This window comes from Somniosus microcephalus, chromosome 11 (genome assembly GCF_052327205.1).
Source record: "Somniosus microcephalus isolate GS21.2 chromosome 11, FLI_Smic_1.0, whole genome shotgun sequence".
In the NCBI taxonomy this organism is placed as follows: Eukaryota; Metazoa; Chordata; class Chondrichthyes; order Squaliformes; family Somniosidae; genus Somniosus; species Somniosus microcephalus.
In genome coordinates this window covers 29,581,692-29,609,685 of record NC_140997.1, presented here as the reverse complement: position 1 = coordinate 29,609,685, position 27,994 = coordinate 29,581,692, and the positions used below count along the sequence as shown (strand labels likewise).

Below are 27,994 nucleotides of genomic sequence, written 5' to 3'. Positions count from 1 at the left end.
GTAGATGGAGGAAGTCTTATTTTGCTGTACTTGACTGGGAATGCTTGATGCTGACACTGGGTGGCTGAAATGGGAACGTGTTCCATTCCTCAGTATAACATCCCTCACCTCAATACGTACAAAAAAGAATGGTGATAATTACCTCTGAGGTACCCAATGGACCAACGTGAAAGGCTATTACAACAGAAAAGTTGTGATTCAGATTCTACAAAGTAATCTTCTTACGTTACATTCAAATCCAGGAAACAACATACCAAATAGAGACCGAAACTAACAAAGCCTCCTTTGTACTAATGCTACAGGAAGGACAGGTTTAAATAACCTTGTGTCGCACGCTTCGATTTTTCAAAAACTGTGAGATTTTCCTTCACGCTACACTGTACCAGAATTTTTGCTGCTAGAATTACTCTGTGATTTGTGACAGTGCCAGCCAGGCATTCTCTCTGTGGAATGGATACTTCCATGAATAGAAGCTTTACTAGTGCAGATTTGCTTTTGACTGAACATGAAAAGTTGTCTTAACTTTCAGTTCCTTTTCAACAACCATATAACTCAAAGGTGGAAGTGTGAGGCTACTTGGTGGACATAGCTGGAACAGAGCTGTTACTATATGCCTGCTTTCAGGAAATGATGGCGTTGGAGGGTTTAAGCAGCTGGCATTAGTTCCGGACCATTTGAGAAAACCAGAAAACCATCAGCTCATCCTTATCCTGAGTGTGAGCCTAGATCTGCCTGTGCTTTCACCAATGGAATCCCTGCTCTTTGGTCTATTTTTACTGCTATCAGGTAAACAATCTTAACATAACTCTTTATTGATTGCTCTTAATTTGTTTCACTTTTTTTCCTTTAATTGGAGACATTTAAGTGCTAAGACTGTTTGCTAGGAGGAATATTTCTACTAACACAACAATTCAAAGTAATACTGCCTTTAAAGTTCTACAAGAAACACTAAAAGAATAATTAGGGTAGAGCCGACCATGCGTTTAATATTTCATATTTAAAGATATAAGTCTCCTAGTGAGTCAGTGAGGGAATTTAACTACAGTGTAACATCCATTGTCTGCCATAATGGAGGAGACCTCGGACGGATAACAGAAACTGGTGGATAATTGAGCGTTCCCAAATTTTGGTCTTAAATCTGTGGTGCAGCAATATACTGGGAGATTGATTTGCAATAGATGGGATGGATTTATTTTTTTGCAAGCTGTGTACCATCAAGACTTTAGCCTGTGGAAATTCTGAAGGATAATCGGGAAGGCAGCTAATTGGAACACGGATAATAGAGGTTCCACTGTAGTGCCCTGTCAGAATTGCTCCTTTTTCCCTTGCTCTGTGCTCACCGATAGCCATTTCCGTACCCAGGTTAACACCTTCCATAGAGACAATGCATTTCAGTCAGATATGCAGGACTGTGTCTTGGAATGAAGGGGTTAACAGGTTACTGCTCCTGTGTTGTTTTGATTTTTGATTTTTTTTTGTTCTAACTCTATATAGGCCTCATTATGTATAATTTGGTCACTTAATTTGAGGTCTGCTTCACTTCCTTTTGTCATTTGTGGTGTGACTTCGATGTGGCCCAAGCTGCCATTATCTTTCAGCCGTTGTGTCGTGCGCTGCCAAGATTAGCTGGTGCTGATACACGACAATGACTGACCGGAATGCACATCATTTCTTCAGTGAGATTCCAGAGAGCACTGGGGTGTGTTTTTGTTTTTAAAATTGTAAATGCAGCAGATTTTTGTTATTACAGTATATATAAATGACCGGGCAGCAACAATGACACCAGTGTCATATTTTCTTAAGTCAGTGTCTTCGTATTGAAAAGACATTCTTTTAGCCTTGAATGTATGACTTTCAGAATACAGTGGGGAACACAGAAGCGTGCAGGGCCCGAAAAGATTCCCAAAAACTAATACATAGGAATAGGAGTAGGCCATTCAGCCCCTCGAGCCAATTCCACCATTCGATAAGATCATGGCTGATCTGTATCTTAAATCCATCCAGCTGCATATTCTTTTATACCGTTGTCTAGCAAAAATCTATCAATCTCAGATTTAAAATTATTAATTGAGCTAGTATCTACTGCTTTTTAAGGGCGAGAATTCCACACTTCTACCACCCTTTGTGTGAAGAAGTGTTTCCTCCTGAATGGCCTGGCTCTGATTTTAAGGTTATGTCCTCTTGTTCCAGACTCCCCCACCAATACAATCAAACATTCCTTCAAATATCTATACAGCTCTCAGTTTTTCCACAATATTTGCCTTCACTTTCTCCCTGGGCAGTTTATTCCACACCTACACTATCTCCTGTGTAAAGTAGTCAAAGCTAAACTCTCTGTGCACCTTAATCTGTCTGCCATTCTGTTGCTATTCTACAGTGCTCAGACACCACAGAGGTGAGTGGGACTGGAAGGTGCCACCAGCTCGCACGCTGTCCATTTACTTATGGAGCTTGGGTTTGAATTCTGTCTTTACCGATGAGAAGAAAGTTTCCTCTGTCTGCTGGCTGTACAGTTTCCACCCATGAAATGTGGGCGTTTTCATTCTGCAGCGAGCTGTGCAAAACTTGGCCTGGAAGTGCTTTGTGCTGACACTGGGTAACAACATTTAAATTTAAAAAAATTTCCACTCCCCAGTACCAACATCCTTCAACCTAAAAAAGTAAGTTTAAAAAAAGGTTCCATTAAGCCTAATTCCCTTGTGCCTGCCGGCTCTGAAAGTCATCTGTATGTACTGCAGAATGTCATGTCTAGTTAGCACTTTAACCTTGGTTTGGATGGAGACGCACTTAAGAAACCTGAAGTTTGATTAAAAAATAAACATTTGTTGAAAAAAGATGGCTCTGCATGAATGAGTGCCGTACATGTATCAACGTGCAAACAGAGGAGGGAGGCTATGGGCAGGGGAGGTAGCAGCTGTGTTTTTCCACAGTAAAATTCTGGAAATACACAGCACGCCACTCTGAAAGGCAAAGACAGATTAATGTTTTAAGAACCTTCATCAGAACTTGCCTTTAACATTAACCTTTCCTGGGGGGAGGGGGGATTTTAACTGGGAGATGGTTTCGGGCACACGGGCCGAGGACACAAAATATGAAGCGTCATGCCCATCAGACGTCACCACTTTGAGGCCAGGGCTATTTTAATTCCTTGTCCTCATTTGCATCCCAGCAGCCAGCTGCTTGCCCATGAAATGTGGGCGTTTTCATTCTGCAGCGAGCTGTGCAAAACTTGGCCTGGAAGTGCTCTGTGCTGAAGAGGCAGCTGGCTGGCTTCGGGCAGGTCAAAATCGCGGGGGGCCCAGAGGTCGCTCTCGGGCACCAAGAAAAGTTGTGGGAGGGGAGCTGGGGCAGTCTTGCAGGTGGGAAAGTGGGGGGTAGGGGGGGGAGTGTACCAGGGCAGCAGTGGCGCAGACTTTCCTTGCGAGGCCTGGAGTGTGAGGCCTGGAGTATCACTCTTGCTTCTCCTGCCCCCTACTAAGGAATTGTTTTGACTTACCTTAGAGGGCCTCCACTTCTTCTCCTATCGCATCAGTTGCCTCTTATACACGCCGCCCGATATTCAGTTCCATTGAGCTCAGAAGAACTAAATATCAGGCAGGGCGTGTAATGGTTGGCAAATGCGATTCCATCTGTTTTGCGTCTCCACCCATGTCGAATTTCATCCCCATTGAGTTTGTCAACGGCTGCAGGGGCCGGATTGTGTTTGGCACACATTGAAAATATTGTACTATTTTTGCTGAAAGCAGGCATACTCTCATGTTGTGTATTTTACAGGGAGAATTCCCTGCCTAAACCTCTCTGCCTCTCTACCTCTCTTTCCTCCTTTAAGATGCTCCTTAAAACCTACCTTTTTGACCAAGCTTTTGGTCACCTGCCCTAATATCTCATGTGGCTCGGTGTCAAATTTTTTTGTCTTAAAACACTCCTGTGAAGTGCCTTGGGACGGTTTACTACGTTAAAGGTGCTATATAAATACAAGTTGTTGTTGTTGTTTTGCACATCAATGTTAGGGGGCAATTGCCTTTGTGTTTTTTGATCCAGTGCATGTCACAGCCGTGACAGAACATCATAGATGGCAAGCCAGAAGTATTTTGGACCTGGTCGGAATGATTCGGTGTAGCACAGGTCGCTCTATTTCCTACATCGTGTACGGTTGTTACTGCGGAGTTGGAGGGAGAGGCTGGCCACGGGATGGCACAGATTGGTAAGGGAGGCTTCTGTACTTTTTTTTAAAATAGCTGCAGTTGCTAGGAGTCAGGATTTGTTTTCCTTGGGTTTAGCCTTCGAAAGTCAACGCATTTATTCGTGAAGCCAAAGGCAGGTCCTAGTCCTGACAGTGAAAACAATCTGACAAAAGCACCACAGAACATGGGTGCCACAAGCCTCCCACCCACTAGGTCACCAGACACTTGTCACATACCTGCCTAACCCCAGTGCCTGCTCCCAGACGGTCCACACCTCCAAGATCAATAGTGCTTACAAAGATTTATTCAACACGAGACTCCCAGGAATGAGATTGCTTCCCCCAATCCTAATTTTCTGATCTAGAAAGAGATGTGTAAAAGGCAACAGAAAGTTAGCTGTAATAATTTAACAATTTAATCTACATTCTTAAAAAAAATGACATTCCTGTTGATCTTGTCCTCCTTCCCCGGGGATCAGTTGTTCCATAAAGGCCTGGGGATAATTTTAACTTTTATTGCCAAGAGAATTTTTTATAATTATCCTGGTGTCAGCTTCTTTCTTTAAAAAAATCTTTAACATGTTGCCAGCAGCACCTGACTTTGAGATGATCGATGACTGCATACTGATACAGGTAGACTACCCTTTATCCAGACTTCCGAAAACCGAAACCCTCTAAAAACCGAAGGTTTTTTCGGTCAGCGTAAGTCGTGCGCACGACATGACCAGAGTGGCGCACGACTTACAGGCCTAGCCGGATAAGGGATAGTGTAGCATTTTTCCGCACTTCTGAAAACCGAAATCGCTCAGCGTAAGTGTACCAGCCTTTATCCGCACATCCGAAACCAGAAAACCTCTGAAAGCCGAAAGTGGCGCAAAGCATGACTTCTGAAAACCGAAATCGCTCAGCGTAAGTCGTGCGCACGACCCCGACCCCCGCCGACCCCGCCCCCCGCCCCCCACCGACCCCCGACCCCCCGCCGACCCCCACCCTTGCCGACCCCCACCCCCGACCCCCCCGACCACGACCCCCCACCGACCCCCGACCCCCCCGCCGACCCCGACCTCCCGCCGACCCCCACCCTTTCGGATAAGGGATAGTGCATCCTTTATCCGCACTCCCGCAAACCGAATTACTCTGAAAACCGAAGTGTTTTCGCGCACCTTCCGAAATCCGAAATTTTCCTAAAACCGAAACACGGCTGGTCCCGAGGTTTTCGGATAAAGGATAGTCTACCTGTAGTAATAACTAATTCATTTAAATGACGAGCTTACCACCCACACTGAGAAGTAGCAGGAACACGGAGCTGGCTTTATTTCTGCAGGATAAAAGGATTTACCTGCCCCAGTGAAAATTAACCCCCAAACGATTTCTAGAAATAAAAATACCACTTAAAAACTTCCCTGATAGTCTCGCATGTGAAGGCACTGCCTTGTGCACAATTAAATGATAAAGAGCGAGATCTCTGGCCTGTGCTGAGTTAAGGCAATCTCAGCCAGGATAGCAGTGGGTCTGCTACTCAAAGCCTTGGTTCCCCTGGGTTAGGAAGAGTAACATTGAGCCAGGATTCCTGTTATTGATTACTATCCAGTGACTTCTGTATGTGTGTGGCTGCTGGGTGAGATTAGTATTGGGCTCAGGTACGACGGTCAAAAAATCTGCTGATACTTGCTGTCTAGGTGCACACATCAACAATGGTCAGTCGAGTGAGGTAGCAGAGGCACTCACAGAATTATACCCCTGGCAAGAGTCAGTGCTTTTAGAAGAGGGGGAAAAAATTGGTGGGGAAGAAAAAGACCACTTGTCACTTGCTTCTATGGCTATAGGCAGACACTGGCATCCATGGAAGGAAATCTTTTGTTGAGACACTGACAGCACATTTTGTCCCTCCACACACTCACATTAGATGAAGCGCCCAGCCAATTGGTTATTTTCCTCGTTCATTTATTCCTTCTTTTTTCTTAAGGTGCTGCTATACTCACGACTGCTGCTATGGGAAAGCAGAGACAGCCGGTTGTTATCCAAAGTCAGACAGCTATAACTGGTATTGCACCAATGGTAATCCTAGATGTGGTGAGTAATTCAAGAGGTAACTCTTAAAGGGGCACAGTACATCAGAAGATAATAAACATCAAGGGGTTGATTTTAATAAAAGGCGGGATTGGGACCGGTGCATGAGGGGTCCGAAGTGAGCGGTGCACCCAGAAATCAGGAGCCAAGCAAGACCCAGCTGATTTTAATGGCTGAGCCTCACTTACGTGGAGATTGTCGGCTTCCCGGCCAAATCGACTGCCTGTGGTACCTCATTCTGTAATGATCAGTACCATGTCATTCTAGAATGGTACACTAGGTGGAGCTGTATGTATATATAAGAGTGGGGCTACCCATGAGGCACTAGGCTACCCATGAGGCAGTAGTCAAGATGGATGCTGTACACTAGTCCACATGGCTGAATAAATGACTAGCTCCAAGCTAGCTGTTCATAATGAAAACGTCTATTTATTTATGAACATAACATGGTACCAGGATTGGTAAAATCTGCTGAATATTGTGAAACGCGACATGGAGAAGTTGAAGCCACCGGGGGGTTTGAAACTCACGGGGAATGTCGACTGCAATTGGCGGACTTTCAAACAACAATTCGAACCCTACATTGCTGCCATCGGGTTCGGTACGAAGCCAGACACAAGGAAAATAGCGTTGCTGCTCATGGTTGCAGGCCCGCAGGCGATAGAGGTATTTAATACGTTTGTATTTGATCAAGAGGAGGACAGAAAAAAAATGGATGATGTGCTAAAGAAGTTTGATACACATTGTTCTCCCAAAAAGAACGAGACCTATGAAAGGTACATGTTCCATTCACGGACACAGCAGCAAAATGAGACTTTTGATAGCTTTGTGACCGATCTGAAACTGAAAGCACAGACATGTAATTTCTCTGAGCTGAAATCATCCATGATTCATGACCAGATTGTTTTTGGTATTCATGATAAAAAAGTCAGGGAACGTTTGTTGAGAGAAACCGAACTAACATTGGAGGCTGCTGTGAAAATATGCCATGCCAGTGAGCTAGCTCAAAAGCACGCGAAGACTTTCAGTGAAATTAATAATAATGCGACGGTAATGAATGACTGTGCTGCTGTTGGTGCTGTGTACTACAAGGGGAAGATACGTGGGCAGAACAGGAATGCAAAGCAATCAGAGGATGGAATTTTTAATTGTAAATGCTGTGGTTACAAACACCAGTCACGACAATGCCCTGCGTTTGGAAAAATGTGCACAAAATGTACTGGAAAGAATCACTTTGCCAAACAATGCTTTTCAAAAGTAAAAACAAGGAAAGGGCAACAAGTCAATGTGATTGAGGACACTGATTTAAGTGAGACATTTTTTGTAGGAATGGTGTCATGTGACAATATCGAAAAGGATACAGAAAATGTGCAGCCCTCAGGAATGGACAATGCTGAACATAAAGTTAATGCAGTAAAAGAGGACAAATGGATAATGTCACTGCAGGTAAATGGAGCATTAGTTACATTGAAATTAGACACTGGGGCAAAAGTAAACTTAATCAGTATGAGTGACATTAAAAATATGAAAGAAAAGCCAAAAATACAGAAAAAGTCAGTACTACTGAAGAACTATAATGGACAGAAAATAGATAGCTTAGGTGTATGCAGACTTAAAGTGACAGTCAAAGACAAAGTGCATCATCTCATGTTTTCTGTTGTGGCTGAAGGACTTGATTCACTACTAGGTGACAAAGCTTGTGAGGACTTAGAACTGGTCAAGAGAGTCTACCGTATAAACTGTGCCATAAGCAGACCAGGTGACTCGGTGGATTCTGTAGTGAGTAATTTCCAGGATGTGTTCAAAGGATTTGGAGTTCTACCATTCACTTACAAGATCCAGCTAAAGGAGGATGCTCAGCCAGTGGTACCTGCTCCACAGAGAGTTCCAGCACCCCTATGTGACCAGCTCAAGAAAGAACTGGACAGAATGACCACATTAGGAGTCATCAGGAAAGTCGAAGAGCCAACAGACTGGGTTAACTCCATGGTATGTGTCAAGAAAAAGAACAATGATCCAAGAGTATGCATGGATCCAAAGGAATTAAATGCAAACATAAAACATGAACACTACCAGATTCCCAAGCGAGAAGAAATCACCAGTGAAATGTCAGGTGCCAGATACTTCACAAAGCTCGATGCCTCACAAGGATTTTGGCAACTAAAACTGGATAAAGAGAGCACCAAATACAGTACCTTCAACACACCATTTGGCAGGTATTGTTTCCTCAGAATGCCTTTCGGGATAATATCTGCATCTGAAATCTTTCATAGAGCGATGGAACACATAATTGAAGGTCTGGAAGGAGTTCGGGTCTATGTTGATGACATCATCATCTGGGGCTCCACACTGAAAGAACACAATGAGAGACTGACTGAAGTGCTACAGAGCATACGCCAGAATGGACTGAAGCTCAACAAAGCCAAGTATCAGTTTGGCGTCCAGGAAGTCACTTTCCTAGTAGATAATCTATCTGGAAAATGAACAGAGCCAGATATGGAAAAAGTAAACGCCATACTCAACATGCCCCGACCCACTGACAAAAAAGGAGTGCTACGCATCATGGGGATGATAAACTTCATTGGAAAGTTCATTCCTAACTTGTCAGCCAAGACAGCCTGTCTGCGAGACCTGCTACATAAAACAAATGAGTTTGCATGGGCAGAAAGACATGAACAAGAGTGGATGAACCTCAAAACAGTGCTGACAACCACACCTGTACTCACCTTCTTTGACCCAACAAAGAGAATCAAAGTGTCAACGGATGCATCAAAAGATGGCCTAGGCGCGGTCTTGCTACAACAGAGGGTGAAGATTGGAAGCCTGTTGCCTATGCCTCCAGGTCTATGACTGATTCTGAGTGTCGATACGCCCAGATTGAAAAGGAATGTCTAGGCTTGGTAGTTAGACTAGAAAAGTTCCATGGCTACATATATGGACTTCCCACCTTCACAGCTGAGACAGACCACTGCCCACTGGTTGCCATCATAAAAAAGAATCTGAATGAGATGTCTCCAAGGATTCAACGACTCATGATGAAGCTGCAAAGATATGACTTTGAACTGATCTACACACCAGGCAAACACATAGTGTTAGCAGATGCACTATCCTGAGCACCCACAATGAGTCATGTGAGCGCTACTGAAGAAGACGTGGATGTTCATGTGAGTATGGTCACTGCTGCGCTGCCTGTGTCAGACACAAAATCAAAGCAAATAGCAGAAGAAACAGTCAAAGATATAGTGTTACAAACAGTAATAGAGAACATTCATCATGGTTGGCCAAAAGGTTCCTGTCCAAAGTACTTTCACATCAGGTCAGAATTGAGTGTCGCAAGTGGACTATTACTAAAACAGAGCAGAATAGTCATTCCACAGGCTCTATGTCGAGACATGCTCAAAAGGATTCACGAGGGAAACCTCGGAATTGAAAAATGCAAAAGGAGAGCAAAAGACACTGCTTATTGGCCTGGCATAAATAAGGACATTGAGAACATGATAGGCATATGTGAGACATGTCAGAAACACCAAAACAAACAAGCAAAGGAACCAATGATAGTAGCTGACTTACCAACAGCACCATGGCAAAAGGTTGGTATGGACCTTTTTCGTTTGAATGGTAAAGACTATCTATTAGTGATTGACTACTATTCTAACTATCCTGAGATGGCGCTGCTCTCAAGCACATCAGCAAGCAGTGTCATAATGCATGTTAAATCCATCTTCGCCAGACATGGAATTCCCAGGATTGCCGTTAGCGACAATGGTCCGTGCTTCAACTGTAAGGAGTGGCAACAGTTTGCAGCACATTATGACTTTCAACACATCACATCCAGTCCTCTGTATGCTCAGTCGAATGGTAAGGCAGAGAAAGGTGTTCAAGTTCTCAAACAGCTACTGAAGAAAGCAACAGAAAGCAAGTCTGATCCTTATCTCGCCCTGCTGAGCTACCGAGCCTCCCCTTTAGACTGTGGTTCTTCACCTGCTGAACTCCTAATGGGTCACAAGTTGCGCACCACGCTACCCTGCTGTGCAAAAGAAAAGCAGAGTAAGGAACTGAGACAGAGACTTCAACTGTTAAAGCTGAAACAGAAATCATACTATGACAAGTCATCCAAAACTCTGAAACCATTGACAAGGGATGATGTTGTCAGGATTGAGGATCCAGATGCATGGAACAGGAAAGCTACAGTTCTTGAGGAAGTAGGACCAAGGTCATACACTGTTAGAACTGAGGAAGGACAGATTCTCAGGAGGAACCGCCGTTCCCTCCTGAAAACACAAGAAACCATCCAAGAGCAAATCGATGACAATGCCGCAACTGAATCTTGTCACTCACCACCAGAACAATCTAACACAAACACACATACAGGCTCTCATGAAAACACATCAGACTTACCTGTGCTGAGAAGATCCACACATGAAGTAAAAAAGCCTGATAGACTTAATCTTTGAGTATAAAGTAAAGCTTTGAAAATGTGTTGACTGTTGTGAAAATGTTTATGTTTATAGAGCACTAACAAAAGTGTTACTGATATCATCTTTATCGTGTTTCTTGAAAGTTGATTGATATTGATTGATATTGATTTTGTTTAACCTCAAAGAAAGGGGGATGTAATGATCAGTAACATGTCATTCTAGAATGGTACACTAGGTGGAGCTGTATGTATGTAAGAGTGGGGCTACCCACAAGGCACTAGGCTACCCATGAGGCAGTAGTCAAGATGGATGCTGTACACTACTCCACATGGCTGAATAAATGACTAGCTCCAAGCTAGCTGTTCATAATGAAAACGTCTATTTATTTATGAACATAACATTCAACTGGCCAGCGGGTGTGAGTGTGATTTCTGGCAGCGGGAGGCCACTGGCGGGGACTCGCGGGAACAGTTCCCGAAAATAAGGTATGTTGATCGGGATGGGGGGGTGCCCGGGACAGGGGAGGCCCAAGGGTTCCTTGTGGGGTCCGGAGGAGCACTTTGGCCCTCCTGGCTCATGAGGAAATTTAAAGAAACTCACCTTACTAAGCCTCTTTTGGCCCTTGATCCAGCTGGTTTGGCCTGGTGGAGTAGCCACCACTGCTTCCCCACTCAGGCCTCTGGAGTCGGCCCTGATGAAATCATTGGAGGCCGCCTGCAATTTTAATTTAAATTACAAATGATGACCTTCAACAAACATGACCAGTATATATAGATTTAGTACAATGAGTAGTACAGAGTTAAAAGATGTGCCATGATACTAGATCAATAGGTAAAATATACTGTTGGATATTTCACTCCAGGTATTGAGAGTGGAAATGTTCTTTGTCCTGGGCTTACCAAATGTTAAAACATGACCTGTTTCAACTTGTTTTTCCTCTTTTGGAGACTGAAGCTACAATGGTTGTAACAACAATCTGTGCCTCAGAGTATTTGTCCTGCGTAACAAGCATTGGTAGTATCTGAGAATGTTCTATTTTGTAATAAGTTTTATCCAAATCAAATCCAAATTATATCTAATATTTCAGAAATACGGTGCTCCTTTTAGGGAATTGAAATTTTCTTCCAAGTTTCAAAAACATCAGATATAAGATCAGTGTTGGCAAAAAAAAAATCGACTTTATAATTAAAGGGGGAACAATAATGTGTTTGATGTGGATGGGATGATGGAAACACTTTCAATCTAAAGTCAAATGGGAATCAACTCCCTTTCCAGTCCCTGAGACTGGTCTGACAGCTGAAAGTTATTAGAAGTTGAGATGCCCAGAGGCACAGTTTGAACATCAAGATAAAACAATGTACAAAATTCACAATTGTTTTGGTTCATCGAGTTTATTGTGGAGAACATGATGAGTAGTGAAAAGGGCATTCAGTACCCAAAGGGAAAGCATCATCATGTCTGTAAACAGATCCCAGTTTGTACCCCGGGATGATGCACTCTAATGAGCACCACAGACTACTTGGAAGTAATTGCTGAGAATTCCCCATTGTTTGACTAATGTGATTTATTTCAAAAAACACTTTCTTCCCAATTGCTTAATTTCCAAGAGATGGTCTAACCATCAGGACTCCTTTTTAAAAATTCAATTTCAAAAATTAATTATTTAAGATTACCATTTTTAAAATTATTAATCTACTTCTGCTGAGCATTGATTGTTGTTGAATAGTGAGTGCTGATGATATCAAGGGAACTGGATTGAAGAAGTTACTGTACCCAACAGCTAAATTAACATCATCAAAGATACAGTCACTAGCCCAAAGTGCTCCAGTCATTATTTTATTTTGACTGTGTACGTTAAATCTATCTCCACAACCCAGGGTACAGTGGCTGCTTAAATCCAGGTCTCTCAGTAATGTCATCAGAACTCACTTGTATTTCTTGTGTAAGTCTATAGAAGTGACAGAACACAAAGGTTGATAGATTTAATTATTATTTTTGGTAACCCTTTAAAAGATGGTTTGTGAAGCCTTCACCCTTCTGTCATCAAGAGAGCAGCTGTATAGACAATTTCCTCACCACCGGAAGTTGAAAGTCTCTCTAATAGAAGTCAAGAGTAGCTGGGTGAAGAGGAATTGAAAGCCCAGCAAAGTTCTTCATAGAATCATAGAAATTTAAAGAATAGACAGAGGCCATTCAGCCCATCATGTCCACGCCGGCCGAAAAAGAATTATCCAGCCTAATCCCACTTTCCAGCTCTAGGTCCGTAGCCTTGCAGGTTACGGCACTTCAAGTGCACATCCAAGTACATTTTAAATGTGATTAGCATTTCTGCCTCTACCACCCTTTCAGGCAGTGAGTTCCAGACCCCCCACCACCCTCTGGCTGAAAAAGATTCTCCCCACTCCCCTCTAATCCTTCCACCAATTACTTTAAATCTATGCCCCCTTGTTATTGACTTCTCTGCTAAGGGAAATAGGTCCTTCCTATCCCCTCTATCTAGGCTCTAATAATTGTATACACCTCAATGAAATCTCCCCTCAGCCTCCTCTGTTCCAAAGAAAATAGCCCCAGCCTATCCAATCTTTCCTCAGAACTAAAGTTCTCCAGTCCTGGCAACATTCTCATAAATCTTCTCTGTACCCTTTCTAATGCAATCACAACTTTCCTGTAATGTGGTGACCAGAACTGTACGCAGTTCTCTAGCTGAAGCCTAACTAATGTTTTATACAGTTCTAGCATAACCTCCCTGCTCTTATATTCTATGCCTCGGCTAATAAAGGAAAGTATCCCGTATGCCTTCTTAACCACCTTATCTGCCTGTCCTGCTACATTTAGGAATCTGTGGACGTGCACTCCCAGGTCCCTCTGTTCCACTGCACTTCTCAGTATTGTACCATTTATTGTGTATTCCTTGCCTTGTTAGCCCTCCCCAAATACATTGGCCCAGAAATTCGGGTCGGGGGCTTCCCGCGGGTGCAAGCCCCCGACCTGCACTTACCTTGCGCGCCGGCAGCTGATCTCTGGGCTCCCGTGGAATTCCACTCCGGGGCCTGCTCCAACTCCCGGCGCGCTGTGCTTGCGTGTCCCAGGGGCGTAGTTAGTGCGATGCGTCCCCTGGGATCACGTGAGCCATGGGCAGCCAATCAGAGGAGGGAAAAGCCCATTCATAAGATTGACAGGAAGACCTGTCTAAACTTATGAATATACGGGCCCCAAAATAACAGTAAACCTTCAAATAAATTTTTTAAAAACATCACACTTTTAAAATAAACTATAAATTACATTAAATAACTATTTTAAACAATAATTTAAATTTTTGAAAAAAATAATTTTATAAAAAAACGGGGCTAAAAATAAACTTACCTTGCTTTAAAGTATTTAAAAATAATAAACCTGTGGAAAAATGTTTTAATTTTAATTAATTGACCACTTACCTTTTAAAATGCAGGCCTTACGCCTGTTTTTTACATTTCTAAAATCTAAAGATTTACCCTCACAGAAAAACCTGTAAAAAAAAGTAAGTTCAAAGCGCACACGCAGACTCCCGTGCGCACGCGTTCGACCTCTGAACCCCTTCGTTCAGAGGAACGGAAGTGCCGGTTTCTCACGCATGCGCAGTGCATGCAAGAAACCAGCACTTCCATCGGGTCCACGTGTGAGTACCCCATGCGTACTCACGCATTGGGACCCGAATTTCTGGGCCAACACCTCACACTTCTCCAGATTGAATTCCATTTGTCACTTTTCTGCCCACCTGACCAGTATATTGATATCTTCCTGCAATCTACAGCTTTCATCCTCACTATCAACCACACGGCCAATTTTTGTATCATCTGCAAACTTCTTAATCATGCCCCCTACATTGAAGTCTAAATCATTGATGTATACCACAAAAAGCAAGAGACCTCACCCAGTATTTGTGGTGTATGTGCCTTTAAGAGCCCCCTGTGTACTGTAATGCCAGTAATGGCCACTCGGGCTATATAAGCCTGTATAGTGTCTTGTATCTGTTAGTTCACCTCCAGACTTTGTTCAGTAAACACCTGTGAAACCAACTCCTGCATTCCGTGTCTCCATTAACACATGGATACAACAGTGGCGACGAATTGGAAACGGACTTACCTGCAATTTGGCAGCACCTCAAGGAAATCGATTCCTCAGACGAAAATCGAAGAAAAACAAGAAAGAAAAAAAAACTGTGGTTTCACCAGCTAGCCGAGCTGCTGGCAGTTACTGCAATAATCCTTCCTGGGCGGCGGGCTGGGGCTCCATCGGCTGGCTCTGCAGCGGGGCCGAGCAGCGAAGGCGGAGGCAAACAGAGACAGAGGGTGGAGCACTCGGGAGACGGCCGGCGCTGCAAAGCAGGTCGGCGTTCGGACCAAGCAGAGGGAGGGAAAAGTCCCAGAGAGTCCGACGGGAACGAGTCTACACCTATTAAAAAAAAAATACCTGTGTAAATAAAAACCGCGGAGAAGAGCGTTGTCAGCAGCGGCAGCGGCGGGAAAGCGCGGGAGGCACCATTTTTTTTCTGCGGGGAAGAAAGGAAAGCGCGGGAGGTGCCATTTTTTTTCAGGATGCCTAAGACTGGCAATATTACTGCTTTCGATAGCGATATAGAGGATTGGACCACATATGTGGAAAGAGTGGAGGTATATTGCACAGCAAATGAAACAGAGAATGATAAAAAGGCATCAGTACTTCTAAATCTAATGGGCGCAAGGACATACGGGCTGTTACGAAACTTAATCACTCCAGCCAAACCGAGGGACAAGAATTTTAAGGAGATTGTTGATACCCTACAGGAGCACTTAAACCCAACACCACTGCTGATAGCGGAACGATTCAAATTCTTCAGGAGGAATCAGCACAAGAATGAAAGTAACGCTGATTACCTCACCGAATTAAGGAAGCTGTCAAAGCACTGCCAATTCGGGGCAGGACTGGCAGATTCTCTTCAAGACAAATTCGTCTGCGGTCTCCTAAGTGAAGGAACACAGAAAAGGCTACTTTCTGAGAAAGATTTGACACTGGACAAGGCTTTCAGTGTGGCTGTATCATACGAAGCAGCCGCAAGAGGAGCTGCAGAGATACAGCAAAAGCCACAGGACTTCGGCACCCATGAAATGACACAGGGTTTCAAGAGATGTTATCGCTGTGGCAGATCCACCCATGACCAGAGGGACTGCTGGTTAAAGGACAAAGCATGCAGGCAATGCGGAAAAATTGGACACATTGCACGTGCATGCCGATCTGGAAACAAAAAATCCACGGACAGGAAAAAAATCAATAAGGAAAAGTGCAGAAAGGTACAAATGATGACGGACAGTAGCTCCGAAGACCAGAAGAGCGATAGCGACTCCGGAGACAAGAGACTAAGCTGTCTCAAATTACATAATGTAATTGCCAAAGAAGATTACCAGACCATTTGGGTTACCCTCATGATAGCGGGGTCCCCAGTTAAAATGGAACTAGATACAGGATCAGCTCTGACCGTCATAAGTCGACGGGATTACGAGCGGCTATTTCCGCATATACCTTTGAAAGACACATCCATTATCTTGAAAACATATACGGGGCAGAAAGTATACCCCAAAGTGCCTGTTGTATACAACGGCAAGGAAATACAGAAGTTGTATTTATACGTTCTGCAAGATGGTGGTCCACCGCTGTTGGGACGTGAATGGATCAGGAAGATACGTTTAGACTGGCACTCCATTCAGGCACTGACGGTGACCAGTAAGAAAAAAAATGATGATGACGTCATACCAGAACGATTAAAAGACATCTTGGCCAACGCCAAGGAAGTGTTTCAACAGGAACTAGGAACCTTGAAAGGCGTCACCGCCTCAATAAAAGTGGAAGATGTGGCAATTCCCAAGTTTTTTAAGGCAAGGCCGGTGCCATACACAATTCGTCCAGCAGACGAGGCAGAGCTGGAGAATTTGGAAAAGGCAGGCATATTATCCAAGATAGATTGGAGCGAGCGGGCAACACCCATCGTCCCGGTCATGAAAAAAACATTGAATAATGATAAATCTGAAAAACAGAGAAAAATTCGTATCTGTGGGGACTTCAAGGTGACTGTAAACCTGGTCCTTCACACGGTACAGTATCCTCTTCCGAGGATAGAAGATATTTTCGCCTCACTATCCGGAGGGAAACGTTTTACCAAAATTGACTTGGCACAAGCATATCTACAGATGGAGGTTGAAGAGGCCTCTAAAAAGTATCTCACGATTAATACACACAAAGGCCTGTACCAGTACAATCGACTGGTTTTCGGAGTAGCATCAGCTCCAGCTATCTGGCAAAGAGCTATGGAGCAAGTCCTCCAAGGGATTCCGGGGACTCAATGCTATTAGACGACATCCTTGTAACAGGAGAAAACGACAACGAGCACCTTGCCAATTTGGAGCAGGTGCTCACTAGGCTGAGAGAACGGGGCCTACGAGCAAATCACCCCAAGTGCGAATTTTTCCAGAAACAAATATCATATTGTGGCCACATAATTAACGAGGAAGGGTTGCATAAGTCACCTGAAAAAATTGAAGCGGTCATAAAAGCCCCAGCACCTGAAAATGTCTCACAATTAAGGTCGTTCCTGGGATTAATAAATTACTATCATAAATTTTTACCGAACTTGTCAACTGTTCTGCACCCTCTTAACGAACTGCTACAAACGGGAGTAATTTGGAAATGGAGCGAAGACTGTAAACGTGCCTTCCATAAATGCAAAGGCTTGATCACGTCCAAGGAAGTTTTGGCTCATTACGACCCATCACTGCCAATCAGACTGGCGTGCGATGCATCCCCTTACAGCGTAGGAGCGGTATTATCTCATAGATTCCCTGATGGCTCGGAACGGCCGATAGCTTTTGCGTCACGCTCATTGAACTCAGCTGAGCGTAACTATGCCCAGATCGACAGGGAAGCGCTCAGCCTGGTATGGGGAGTTAAGAAATTCAACCATTACCTACACGGACAAAAATTTACCTTGTTGACTGACCATCAACCCCTCGTCTCCATATTTAACCCTAAAAAGGGTGTTCCCATTATGACAGCGCAAAGGCTACAGAGGTGGTCCCTTTTCCTAGGGGCACACCAATATGACATAGAATACAAAGGATCAAAACAGCATGGGAATGCTGACGGTTTATCGCGCCTACCGTTGCCAACGGTAGAAGAGGCACCTACAGCGGACCCAGTGGAGATGTTCCACTCAACCATAGTGGAATGTCTACCAGTAACAAATTCTGCCATTGAAAAGGAAATGAGAAATGACCCGACTCTCTCACGAGTCTACGATTTAACGGTGAAGGGATGGCCAGCACATGGCGAACCACTGTTGCCAGCATTCTCGCAAAGAAGAGAACAGCTGTCAGTGTGCCGAGGAACCTTGATGTGTGGATCCAGAGTGGTGATTCCACCCAAACTCCAGGATAAAGTGCTAAAAGAGCTTCACGAGGGGCATCTGGGTGGAGTGAAAATGAAGAACCTAGCCAGAGCGTTTGTGTGGTGGCCAGGTATCGATGGAGACATCGAAGAAATGACCAAGAGCTGCCTAGGATGCCAGAAGGTCCAAAACGCCCCACCACAAGCCCCTCTACATCCATGGGAGTGGCCCTCATCTCCATGGCAAAGGGTACACATCGACTTTGCTGGTCCATTTATGGACTCAATGTTCTTAATCGCGGTTGATGCACACTCCAAGTGGCCGGAGGTAATAAAGATGTCCTCCACCACCACGGGAAAAACCATCACAGTATTAAGGACCATATTTGCCAGGAATGGGCTGCCTGAACAGATCTGTTCTGATAATGGACCGCAATTTGTGTCCGAAGAATTCAGGAAGTTCTTAAAAAACAATGGGGTTAAGCACTACACGTCCGCCCCATACCATCCCGCCACCAATGGATTGGCTGAAAGGTTTGTCCAGACCTTCATTACCCATGGCCTTTATGGCCTTCTTGAAGAGATAAATCTACAGCATAAGGTAGATAACTTCTTGTTTGCATACAGGAATGCAACACATGTGGTTACAAACAAAACTCCCGCCATGATGTTCTTCAATAGAAGCCTAAGATGCCGGCTGGATTTGATCAAGCCAAATATCAGAAGGGACGTGGAGAACCGACAATTTCAAGGCATGAATGAAAGGCCAACTAGAACCTTCCAGATAGGTCAACAAGTTTTGGCCCGGGACTACCGTACCGAGAAATGGCAGCCTGGAACTATTTGCACATGACTAGGACCGCTGATGTATACCATGGACATTGGAGAAAGCATAATAAGGCGCCATGCTGACCAGATGATAGAGTCATCCGAAAAGGGACAACCTACACCACAACTGTATACGCCTAATGATGAAGCAGAGATACCCATAGTATCTACCTCCAATCCGGTGATACTGGAACCAGATGAACCCGACACTGGCATTCAAGCCGAATCGACCTTGCCAAAAGAACCTACTACACCACCAGAAACTACTACACCACCGAGGCGTTATCCGGACCGAGTCAGGAAGCCTCCAGAGAGACTGACTTATAATTGATTAACTGCAGCAAATGTGTAGATTATTGTTCTTGTAACATGTTAATTAATGATTACTTAAAATATTATGTACTGGTAGTCTAAAAGGGGAGGAATTGTGGTGTATGTGCCTTTAAGAGCCCCCTGTGTACTGTAATGCCGGTCATGGCCACTCAGGCTATATAAGCCTGTATAGTGTCTTGAATCTGTTAGTTCACCTCCAGACTTTGTTCAGTAAACACCTGTGAAACCAACTCCTGCATTCTGTGTCTCCATTAACACACGGATACAACAGTATTGAGCCCTGCAGAACCCCACTGGAAATAACCATCCAATCACAAAAACACCTGTCGACCATTACCTTTTGCTTCCTGCCACTGAGCCAGTTTTGGATCCAACTTTCCACTTTCCCTTGGATCCCATGGGCTTTTATTTTTCTGACCAGTCTGCCATGTAGGACCTGATCAAAAGCCTTGCTAAAATCCATGTAGACTACATCAAACGCGCTAACGAGTCAACTGTCCTTGTTACCTCCTCAAAAAATTCAATCAAGTTAGTCAGACATGACCATCTCTTAACAAATCCATGCTGACTGTCTTTGATTAATCTGTGAATTTCTAAATGACGTTTAATGCTATCCCTCAAAATTTTTTCCAATAATTTGCCCACCACCGAGGTTAGGCTGACTGGCCTGTAATTACTTGGTTCATCCCTTTCTCCCTTTTTAAGCAACGGTACAATGTTAGAATTCCTCCATTTCTCCGGCACCATGTCAGTAGCCAGAGAGGATTGGAAATGATGGTCAGAGCCAATAGTCCCCCTAAGCACGGCCACGCATCGATTGGGAGGACGCGCGCAGGCAAGCTCACCAACTGTTGCTGCTGCCGTTCAGCAAATTTAAAGGGACTGCGCACAAAAGAAAGATAGAGGGAACATTGGTCAGAGCCTCTGCTATTTCCTCCCTTGCTTCTCTTTACAGCTTGGGATACATTTCATCCAGGCCTGGCAATTTATCTACTATCAAAGATGCTAAACCCCTTAAGATTTCCTCTCTCACTATGTTTATCTCATCTAATATTTCACACGCCTCCTCCTTAACTACAATTTCTACATCGTTCCTCTTTTTTGAAGACAGGTGCAAAGTATTCATTACGAACCATATGCACATCATCCGCCTCCACACACAAGTTACCTTTTTGGTCTCTAATCGGCCCTACTCTTTCTTCAGTTATCCTCTTGTTCTTTAAAACATCTTTAGGTTTTCCTTGATGTTACTTGTCAATTTTTTCCATGCCTTCTCCTTGCTTTCCTAATCTTTTTAATTTCATCCCTGCACTTTCTATACTCCTCCAGCCTTTCTGCAGTATTGAGCTCTCGGTATCTGACAAAAGCTCCCCTTTTTTTCCCCTATCCTACCCTGTATGCACCTTGATATCCAAGGGGCTCTATGTGTGGGAGACCCACCCTTTATCTTTGTGGCAACATATTTGCTCTGGACCCTCACTATCTCCTCCTATGTTAAGCACGGTGTCATGTGTAGCTGATCTTTCAGCGTGAAAGCTGGTAAAAGTTATTCTTATGTGTCTCCATATTTGTTCTGCAGCGAAACAAAAACCCATAGGGCAGGAATTTAACTCAGGAGTCAGGTTGGAGGCAGGACTACAACTTTCGGGGTTGTAGTCCCGCCTCCATCGAGATGCGGCCAATCCATGCGATTTTAACTTGATTGACCTTGTTGAGCCCGCCCAGTGGGCTCAGCAGGCCAATTAAGGGCCACCCGGCAACAGGTGATGTCACAGACTGAAATTTCATCTGTCACAGCTGTTTGAAGCTGTCAAACACTGACAGTTTTACTTCTAACCTGATTCCTTCTCCACAGACTCAGTTAGAAATCTCTCCTGCACAGTAAGCTGAAGGCTGTCACTTTTGACAGTTCGCAGCCATTCTGCTTTCTGTGCTGGTGAGATGAGGGACTCCCGGAACCTAAAGGAAGGAAGGCTGAAAAGGTAAGAAAAGGTATGTAAAACTTATTTAATCACTTTAGACACACCAAACACACTTACCTTTGCACTCATGCACACATCACTCACCTGAACACCGACATCTCGACCCCTTGAAGTCCTTCAACCCGACGGCCCGCCTCCTCTAACTTGGCGTGGTTTGGAGCCATCGGGAATCCCACACTTCAACATCAAAAATAGGGATTTGGCTAAAAACTGCCTGTTAACTACCTGTTAACAGGTAGTTAATTGGCACTGATCCCTTCCCGCCTCGGGTAGGCGGGTCCCAGTGCGGGGCGGGTACCCATCTCCTTTGAAACTGGCATGGAGGCGGGTTTGGGTGCGGGAAGGGGTCGGGACCCCTGATTTCGGGATTTTAACACCCCCCCACGCCTCCAATCCCGACTCCATGGCACAATACAAATCCTACCCATAAAGTTTAAAGAGGGAGTTACAGAGTCAACAGTCCTATTAAAAATCAAATGGTTATTGGCCAGGTGGTGACACACAACATTCGAGCACGAATTACCCAGCTGAGGCTCTCCCTTATTTCCCTTTCCCTCTATAAGAAAGAAAGACTTGCATTTATATAGCGCCTTTCATGACCACTGGACATCTCAAAGTGCTTTACAGCCAATGAAGTACTTTTGAAGTGGAGTCACTGTTGTAATTTTGGGAATAGCAGCAGCCAATTTGCGCACAGCAAGGTCCCACAAACAGCAATGTGATAATGACCAGATAATCTGTTTTTGTTATGTGGGTTGAGGGATAAATATTGGCCAGGACAGTGTTAAACACCTAGTGGAATCATGAATTTTTATAAAGTGACATCCAAGTCTCCATTTGGTACCTCTCAGCTCAGCACAGCTCAAATTGGGATTGTACCTATAGTTGTCCCATTCCATTGCACTGAAATTTAGTGCTCGATTCCTCAAAGTTAGCACCCTGTCTGTAACAATTTGATTTTTAATAAGACTGTTGGAACTGACACTCCTTCCTTAAATTTTATTTCTCCACATAATAAATATGGAGACACCATTTTACTAACTTTCACCTTGAATGAATGAAACTGTGAAACATAACATCACTGAGCTTTTAATACTTCTAATGACCCAGCTACACCTGACTCCTATTACTGATACTTCCTAACTTCTGATTGAGCTGCATCTCCCTTAACTTCTGAGTGATTAGAATACCTCAGCAATACAGTGAGTTTGGTCTCGGCAGTGGACAAGTCTCTTTTAGTCAATTTAGTTACCAACTCATCTACCTCATGATGAGTCTACTGAGAAAACCCTTTAATACTGTTTGCTCATATAAAAAAACAGCAAATTGAGTCTAACCAAGCCTGTTAAATTCCAATCAGAACATTTTAAAATCTGAAACTCATATTTACTTTAATTTAATTTAATTTTTTTAAGGTAGTATTGTATCAAAGTAGACAGTTCCGACAACCCTTGATCACCTTGAGCTAGGTGTAGTGACAGATGTGGATAGTGAGCCTATTGCATTTATCATTTTACAACACAAAGCCAAGAAGTCACCTGAGCTGCTATTTCCATACCTAGTCCTGGGGCATAGCCCTGGAGCAACCACTTAAAAGGTTGTTTAATCTAATGAAGGAGAAGAAGAAGAAGAAGTTGCATTTATGTAGCTCTTTACACATTCCCAGGACATCCCAAAGTGCTTCACAGCCAACTAATTACTTTTGAAGTGTAGTCATTGTTGATTTGTACAGAGAAAGGTTCTACAACAGCAATGAGATAAATGATCAGTTATTTGTTTTTGCTGGTGTTGGTTGAGGAATGAATGTTGGCCAGGACATCAGGAGAACTACAATGATCTTCTTGAAATAGTGCTGTGGGATCTTATACACCCACCTAACCAGGCAGATAAGGGCCTTGGTTTAATATCTCATCTGAAATAATGGCATCTGTGCCAATTCAGCACCCCCTGTGTACTGCACTGATGTATCAGCCTATGTAATGTGCTCAAGTCCAGGAGTGAGGTTTGAACACGCAACATTCTGATTCAGGCAAGACTACCATCAACTGAGTGTTTTATACTAATTACTTAGCATCAAGTGATGACATTCATTTTATTTATTTGTTTTTATTACAGGGAACTTCTTTGGCAGTTGTAAAAGTATGATTTGCGAATGTGATATGCATCTATCAAAATGCTTAAAGAAGGCTGTGTACAACAAGAGATATGCGCTGTGGCCCAATTTCCTTTGTGGAAGAAGAAGACCACACTGTAATTACTATTAAATATTAAGAGTATATTCTGAAATGTGGGTGGTGCGTGAATGTAGAGCTATCTTTCACTTGACTCAGCCCATAAGAAATCAGCTTTTTTCCTGATCCCACACTTACAGCGATGAATGGGGAGTGGATTGTGTAAAATTGCAGCCACGCTGCCTCCGATGTTCCATACATTAACTTTAATGAATGGAAACTCACAGGCTGCGCTGCCATTATACGCTCCTTGTGAGCATAGCTGCCTCCTAGAGTGCGGGATTGCAGATTCAGTCCTATACGTTTCCCTATCTCAGTAAAGTTGTGCTTTTACAGTGGTGTTAGAATAAATCTTATTTATAGAGTTCCAGCATTTACCAGATCCAAAGAGAACAAAGGCAACAACAACTTGCATTTATATAGCGCCTTTAACATAGTAAAACATCCCAAAGCACTTCACAGGAGCAATTATCAAACAAAATTTGACACCAATCCACATAAGGAGGTAGTAGGACATACAAACATACAAATTAGGAGCAGGAGTAGGCCACTCGGCCCCTTGAGCCTGCTCCGCCATTCAATAAGATCATGGCTGATCTGATTACTCCACATTCCCGCCTACCCCCGATAACTTTTCACCCCCTTGCTTATCAAGAATCTATCTACCTCTGCCTTAAAAATATTCAAAGACTCTGCTTCTACCGCCCTCTGAGGAAGAGAGTTCCAAAGACTCACGACCCTCTGTGAGAAAAAAATTCTCCTCATCTCTATCTTAAATGGGCGACCCCTTATTTTTAAACAGTGAGCCCTAGTTCTAGATTCTCCCACAAGAGGAAACATCCTCTCCACATCCACCCTGTCCAGACCCCTCAGGATCTTATATGTTTCAATCAAGTCACCTCTTACTCTTCTAAACTCCAGCGGATACAAGCCTAGCCTGTCCAACCTTTCCTCATAAAACAACCCGCCCATTCCAGGTATTAGTCTAGTAAGCCTTCTCTGAACTGCTTCCAACACATTTACATCCTTGATGTACAGGTAAAAGAGGTAGGTTTTAAGGAGCATCTTAAAGGAGGAGAGAGGCGGAGCAGTTTAGGGAGAGCATTCCCGAGCTTAGGGCCTAGGCAACAGAAGGCACGGCCACCAAAAGTGGTGCGCAGAAAATCAGGGATGCACAGGAGGCCAGAATTGAAGGAGTGCAGAGATCTCGGAGGGTTGTAGGGCTGGGGAGTTTACAGAGATAGGCAGAGGCAAAGCCATGAAAGGATTTGAAAACAAGGAAGAGAATTTTAAAATTGAAGCGTTGTCGGACCGGAAACCAAATGTAGGTTAGCGAGCACAGCGGCAGAACAGTGTTGAGCAACCTTGGTGCAACTCTCCCCCATATTCAGATTACAGATATCTGTGCTGCTTCTTCTGTTACAAGACCTGACTTGTGTACAGACCACACCTCATGACTAATTTGTAATCTAAACACAGGAGCGAGGAGCACCACGGTCAGTCTCACCACTCCCCATTGTAGAACAAAGAAAAGTCTTGTAAAGTGCCTAGAAATTAGAGAAAGATAAACGAAAGACAGATACCTTGCAGCGAGTAGTGACTGCATGCTGTAGAATTGAGACTGAAGGCTGACTTCAGGCAGAACCAGACAGCTAGAGGTGAACTTTTGTGCATGCATTCAGACAGCCAAACAAAATTTAGGCTTCATGTTGAAAAACACAAGAGACTTCACAGTGAATGAGAGAGATTACATAAGACGTAGGAGCAGGAGTAGGTCATTTGGCCCCTCGAGCCTGCTCCGCCATTCAATAAGATCCACTTCCCTGCCCGCTCCCCAAAACCCTCGACTCCCTTACCATTCAAAAATCTGTCTATCTCCACCTTAAATATATTCAATGACCCAGCCTCCACAGCTCTCTGGGGAAGAGAATTCCAAAGATTTACGACCCTCTGAGAGAAGAAATTCCTCCTAATTTCCGATTTAAAAGGGTGCCCCCTTATTCTGAAATTATGCCCCCTAGCTCTAGATTCCCCCACGAGGGGAAATATCCTCTCTGCATCTACCCTGTCAGCCCCTTCAGAATCATATATGTTTCAATAAGATCCCCTCTCATTCTTCTAAACTCCAATGAGTATAGGCCCAACCTGCTCAACCTTTCTTCATAAGAGAACCCCTTCATCTCCGGAATCAACCTCATAGAGTCATAGGGGGAGAAATTGAGCATAGCCCCGTTTGGGGCGCCAGCCTCGCCAGGGCGCTAAAAGTAGCGCCCCGGAAGCATTCGCGGCCGCCCGCCGGAAATTGAGTGGTAGTGCCCCAAAGGGAAACGCGGCGCTACTGGAGGCACCCCGCATCTCTCTTGGGGCGCTGCGACTGAATATCGTGGCGCAACGTGCTGCAGCGCCACACGCTGCAGCATGTCGCGCTGCGGTATTGCAGGCCTTCCTCCCCTTCTTAAAGGGGAGGGGCCTTGTGCAGCGCGATCTGGGGCCCAGCTGGGCCCCCAAGGATCGGGAGTGCAGGCAAAAGAGCCCGGCACCGAAGACGTCATCAGTAGCAGCGCAGCGCTAACGGTTAACGCCACCACTAACGTCCCGCGGAATTTAGCAGGAGGCGTGGACAGTGCCGCGCCCGGGCGCCAGTTGCCTTGCGACCCACTTAGCGCCCTCTTAAGGCGCTAACGGGTGGCGCAACCTACTGAATTTCTCCCCCATAGGTTTATACAGCACAGAAAGAGGTCCTTCAGCCCATTGTGTCCGCGCCGGCCATCAAGCCCTGTCTATTCTAATTCCATTTTCCATCACTTGGTCCATAGCTTTGTATGCTATGGCGGTTCAAGTGCTCATCTAAATGCTTCTTGAATGTTGTGAGGATTCCTGCCTCTACCACCCTTTCAGGCAGTGAGTTACAGAATCCAACCACCCTCTGGGTGAAAAAGTTTTTCCTCAAATCCCCTCTAAACCTCCTGCCCCTTACCTTGAAACTATGTCCCCTGGTTATTGACCCTCTACTAAGGGGAAAAGTTCCTTTCTATCTATCCTATCTATGCCCCTCATAATTTTGTACACCTCAATCAGGTCCCCCCTCAGCCTTCTCTGCTCTAAGGAAAACAACCCCAGCCTGTCCAGTCTCCCTTCATAGCTAAATCACTCCAGCCCAGGTAACATCCTGGTGAATCTCCTCTGCACCCTCTCCAATGCAATCATATCCTTCCTATAGTGTGGTGACCAGAACTGCACACAATATTCCAGCTGTGGCCTAACTAGTGTTTTGTACAGCTCCATCATAACCTCCCTGCTCTTATATTCTATGCCTCGGCTAATGAAGGCAAGTAACCCATACGCCTTTTTAACCACCTTATCTACCTGTCCTGCTGCCTTCAGGGATCTATGCACATGCACACCAAGGTCCCTCTGATCCTCTGACCTTCCTAGGGTCCTACCATTCATTGTGTATTCCCTTGCCTTGTTAGTCCTCCCAAAATGCATCATCTCACACTTTTCAGGATTAAATTCCATTTGCCACTGTTCTGCCCATCTAACCATCCCTTCTATATCATCCTGTAGCCTGAGGCTTCCCTCCTCGCTGTTTACCACTCCACCAATTTTCGTGTCATCTGCGAACTTACTGATCATACCTCCTACATTCATATCTAAATCATTAATGTACACTACAAACAGCAAAGGACCCAGAACCGATCCCTGCGGTACACCACTGGACACAGGCTTCCAGTCACAAAAACAACCTTCGACCATCACCCTCTGCCTCCTGCCACGAAGCCAATTTTAGATCCAATGTGCCAAATTGCCCTGGATCCCATGGGCTCTTACCTTCTTGACCAGACTCCCATGTGGGACTTTTCAAAAGCTTTACTGATGTCCATGTAGACTACATCAACTGCACTACCCTCATTCAAACACCTAGTCACCCCCTTGAAAAATTCAATCAAATTGGTTAGACTTGATCTCCCCCTGACAAAGCCATGCTGACTATCCTTGATTAATCCTTGCCTCTCCAAGTGGAGACTAATTCTGTCCCTCAGAATTTTTTCCAATAATTTCCCTACCACTGATGTTAGGCTCACTGGCCTGTAATTCCCTGGTTTATCCCTACTACCCTTCTTGAATAATGGTACTATGTTAGCTATCCTCCAGTCCTCTGGCACCTCCCCTGTGGCCAGAGAGGTTCTGAAAATTTGTGTCAGAGCCCCTGCAATCTCCTCCCTTGCGTCACACAGCAGCCTGGGATACATCTCATCTGGGCCTGAGGATTTATCCACTTTTAAGCCCGCTAAAACCACTAGTACCTCCTTCCTCTCAATACTAATTTGTTCAAGTGTATCATAATCTCCCTGCCTGATTTCTATGCCTAAATCGTCCTTCTCCATAGTGAACACAGATGCAAAATATTCATTTAAAACCTCACCCACATCCTCCGGCTCTACACACAGATTGCTCGTGAACCTTCTCTGAACTGCCTCCAATGCAAGTATATCCTTCCTTAAATAAGGAGACCAAAACTGCACGCAGTATTCCAGGTGTGGTCTCACCAACGCC

General features: G+C 44.4%; 1 protein-coding gene across 1 annotated transcript; it reads left to right on the top strand.

Annotated features, from left to right (window-relative positions):
• The first annotated feature begins 28 nt into the window (after nucleotides 1–28).
• On the top strand, nucleotides 29–23,971 carry LOC147110439 (phospholipase A2-like). The gene is made up of 4 exons (XM_086000423.1): nucleotides 29–786; nucleotides 4,042–4,204; nucleotides 6,150–6,256; nucleotides 23,322–23,971. The coding sequence occupies exons 1-4, from the start codon at nucleotides 747–749 to the stop codon at nucleotides 23,468–23,470; spliced, it is 459 nt and encodes a 152-aa protein (XP_085856549.1). The 5' UTR covers nucleotides 29–746; the 3' UTR covers nucleotides 23,471–23,971.
• Nucleotides 23,972–27,994: the final 4,023 nt, after the last annotated feature.

Excerpts from the sequence above, each read along its gene's own strand:
- LOC147110439 (XM_086000423.1), top strand. The coding sequence starts at position 747 with ATGGAATCCCTGCTCTTTGGTCTATTTTTACTGCTATCAG. Across the intron at positions 4,205-6,149 it reads CCACGGGATGGCACAGATTG|GTGCTGCTATACTCACGACT; the intron begins GTAAGGGAGGCT and ends TTTTTTCTTAAG. Across the intron at positions 6,257-23,321 it reads CAATGGTAATCCTAGATGTG|GGAACTTCTTTGGCAGTTGT; the intron begins GTGAGTAATTCA and ends TTTTTATTACAG.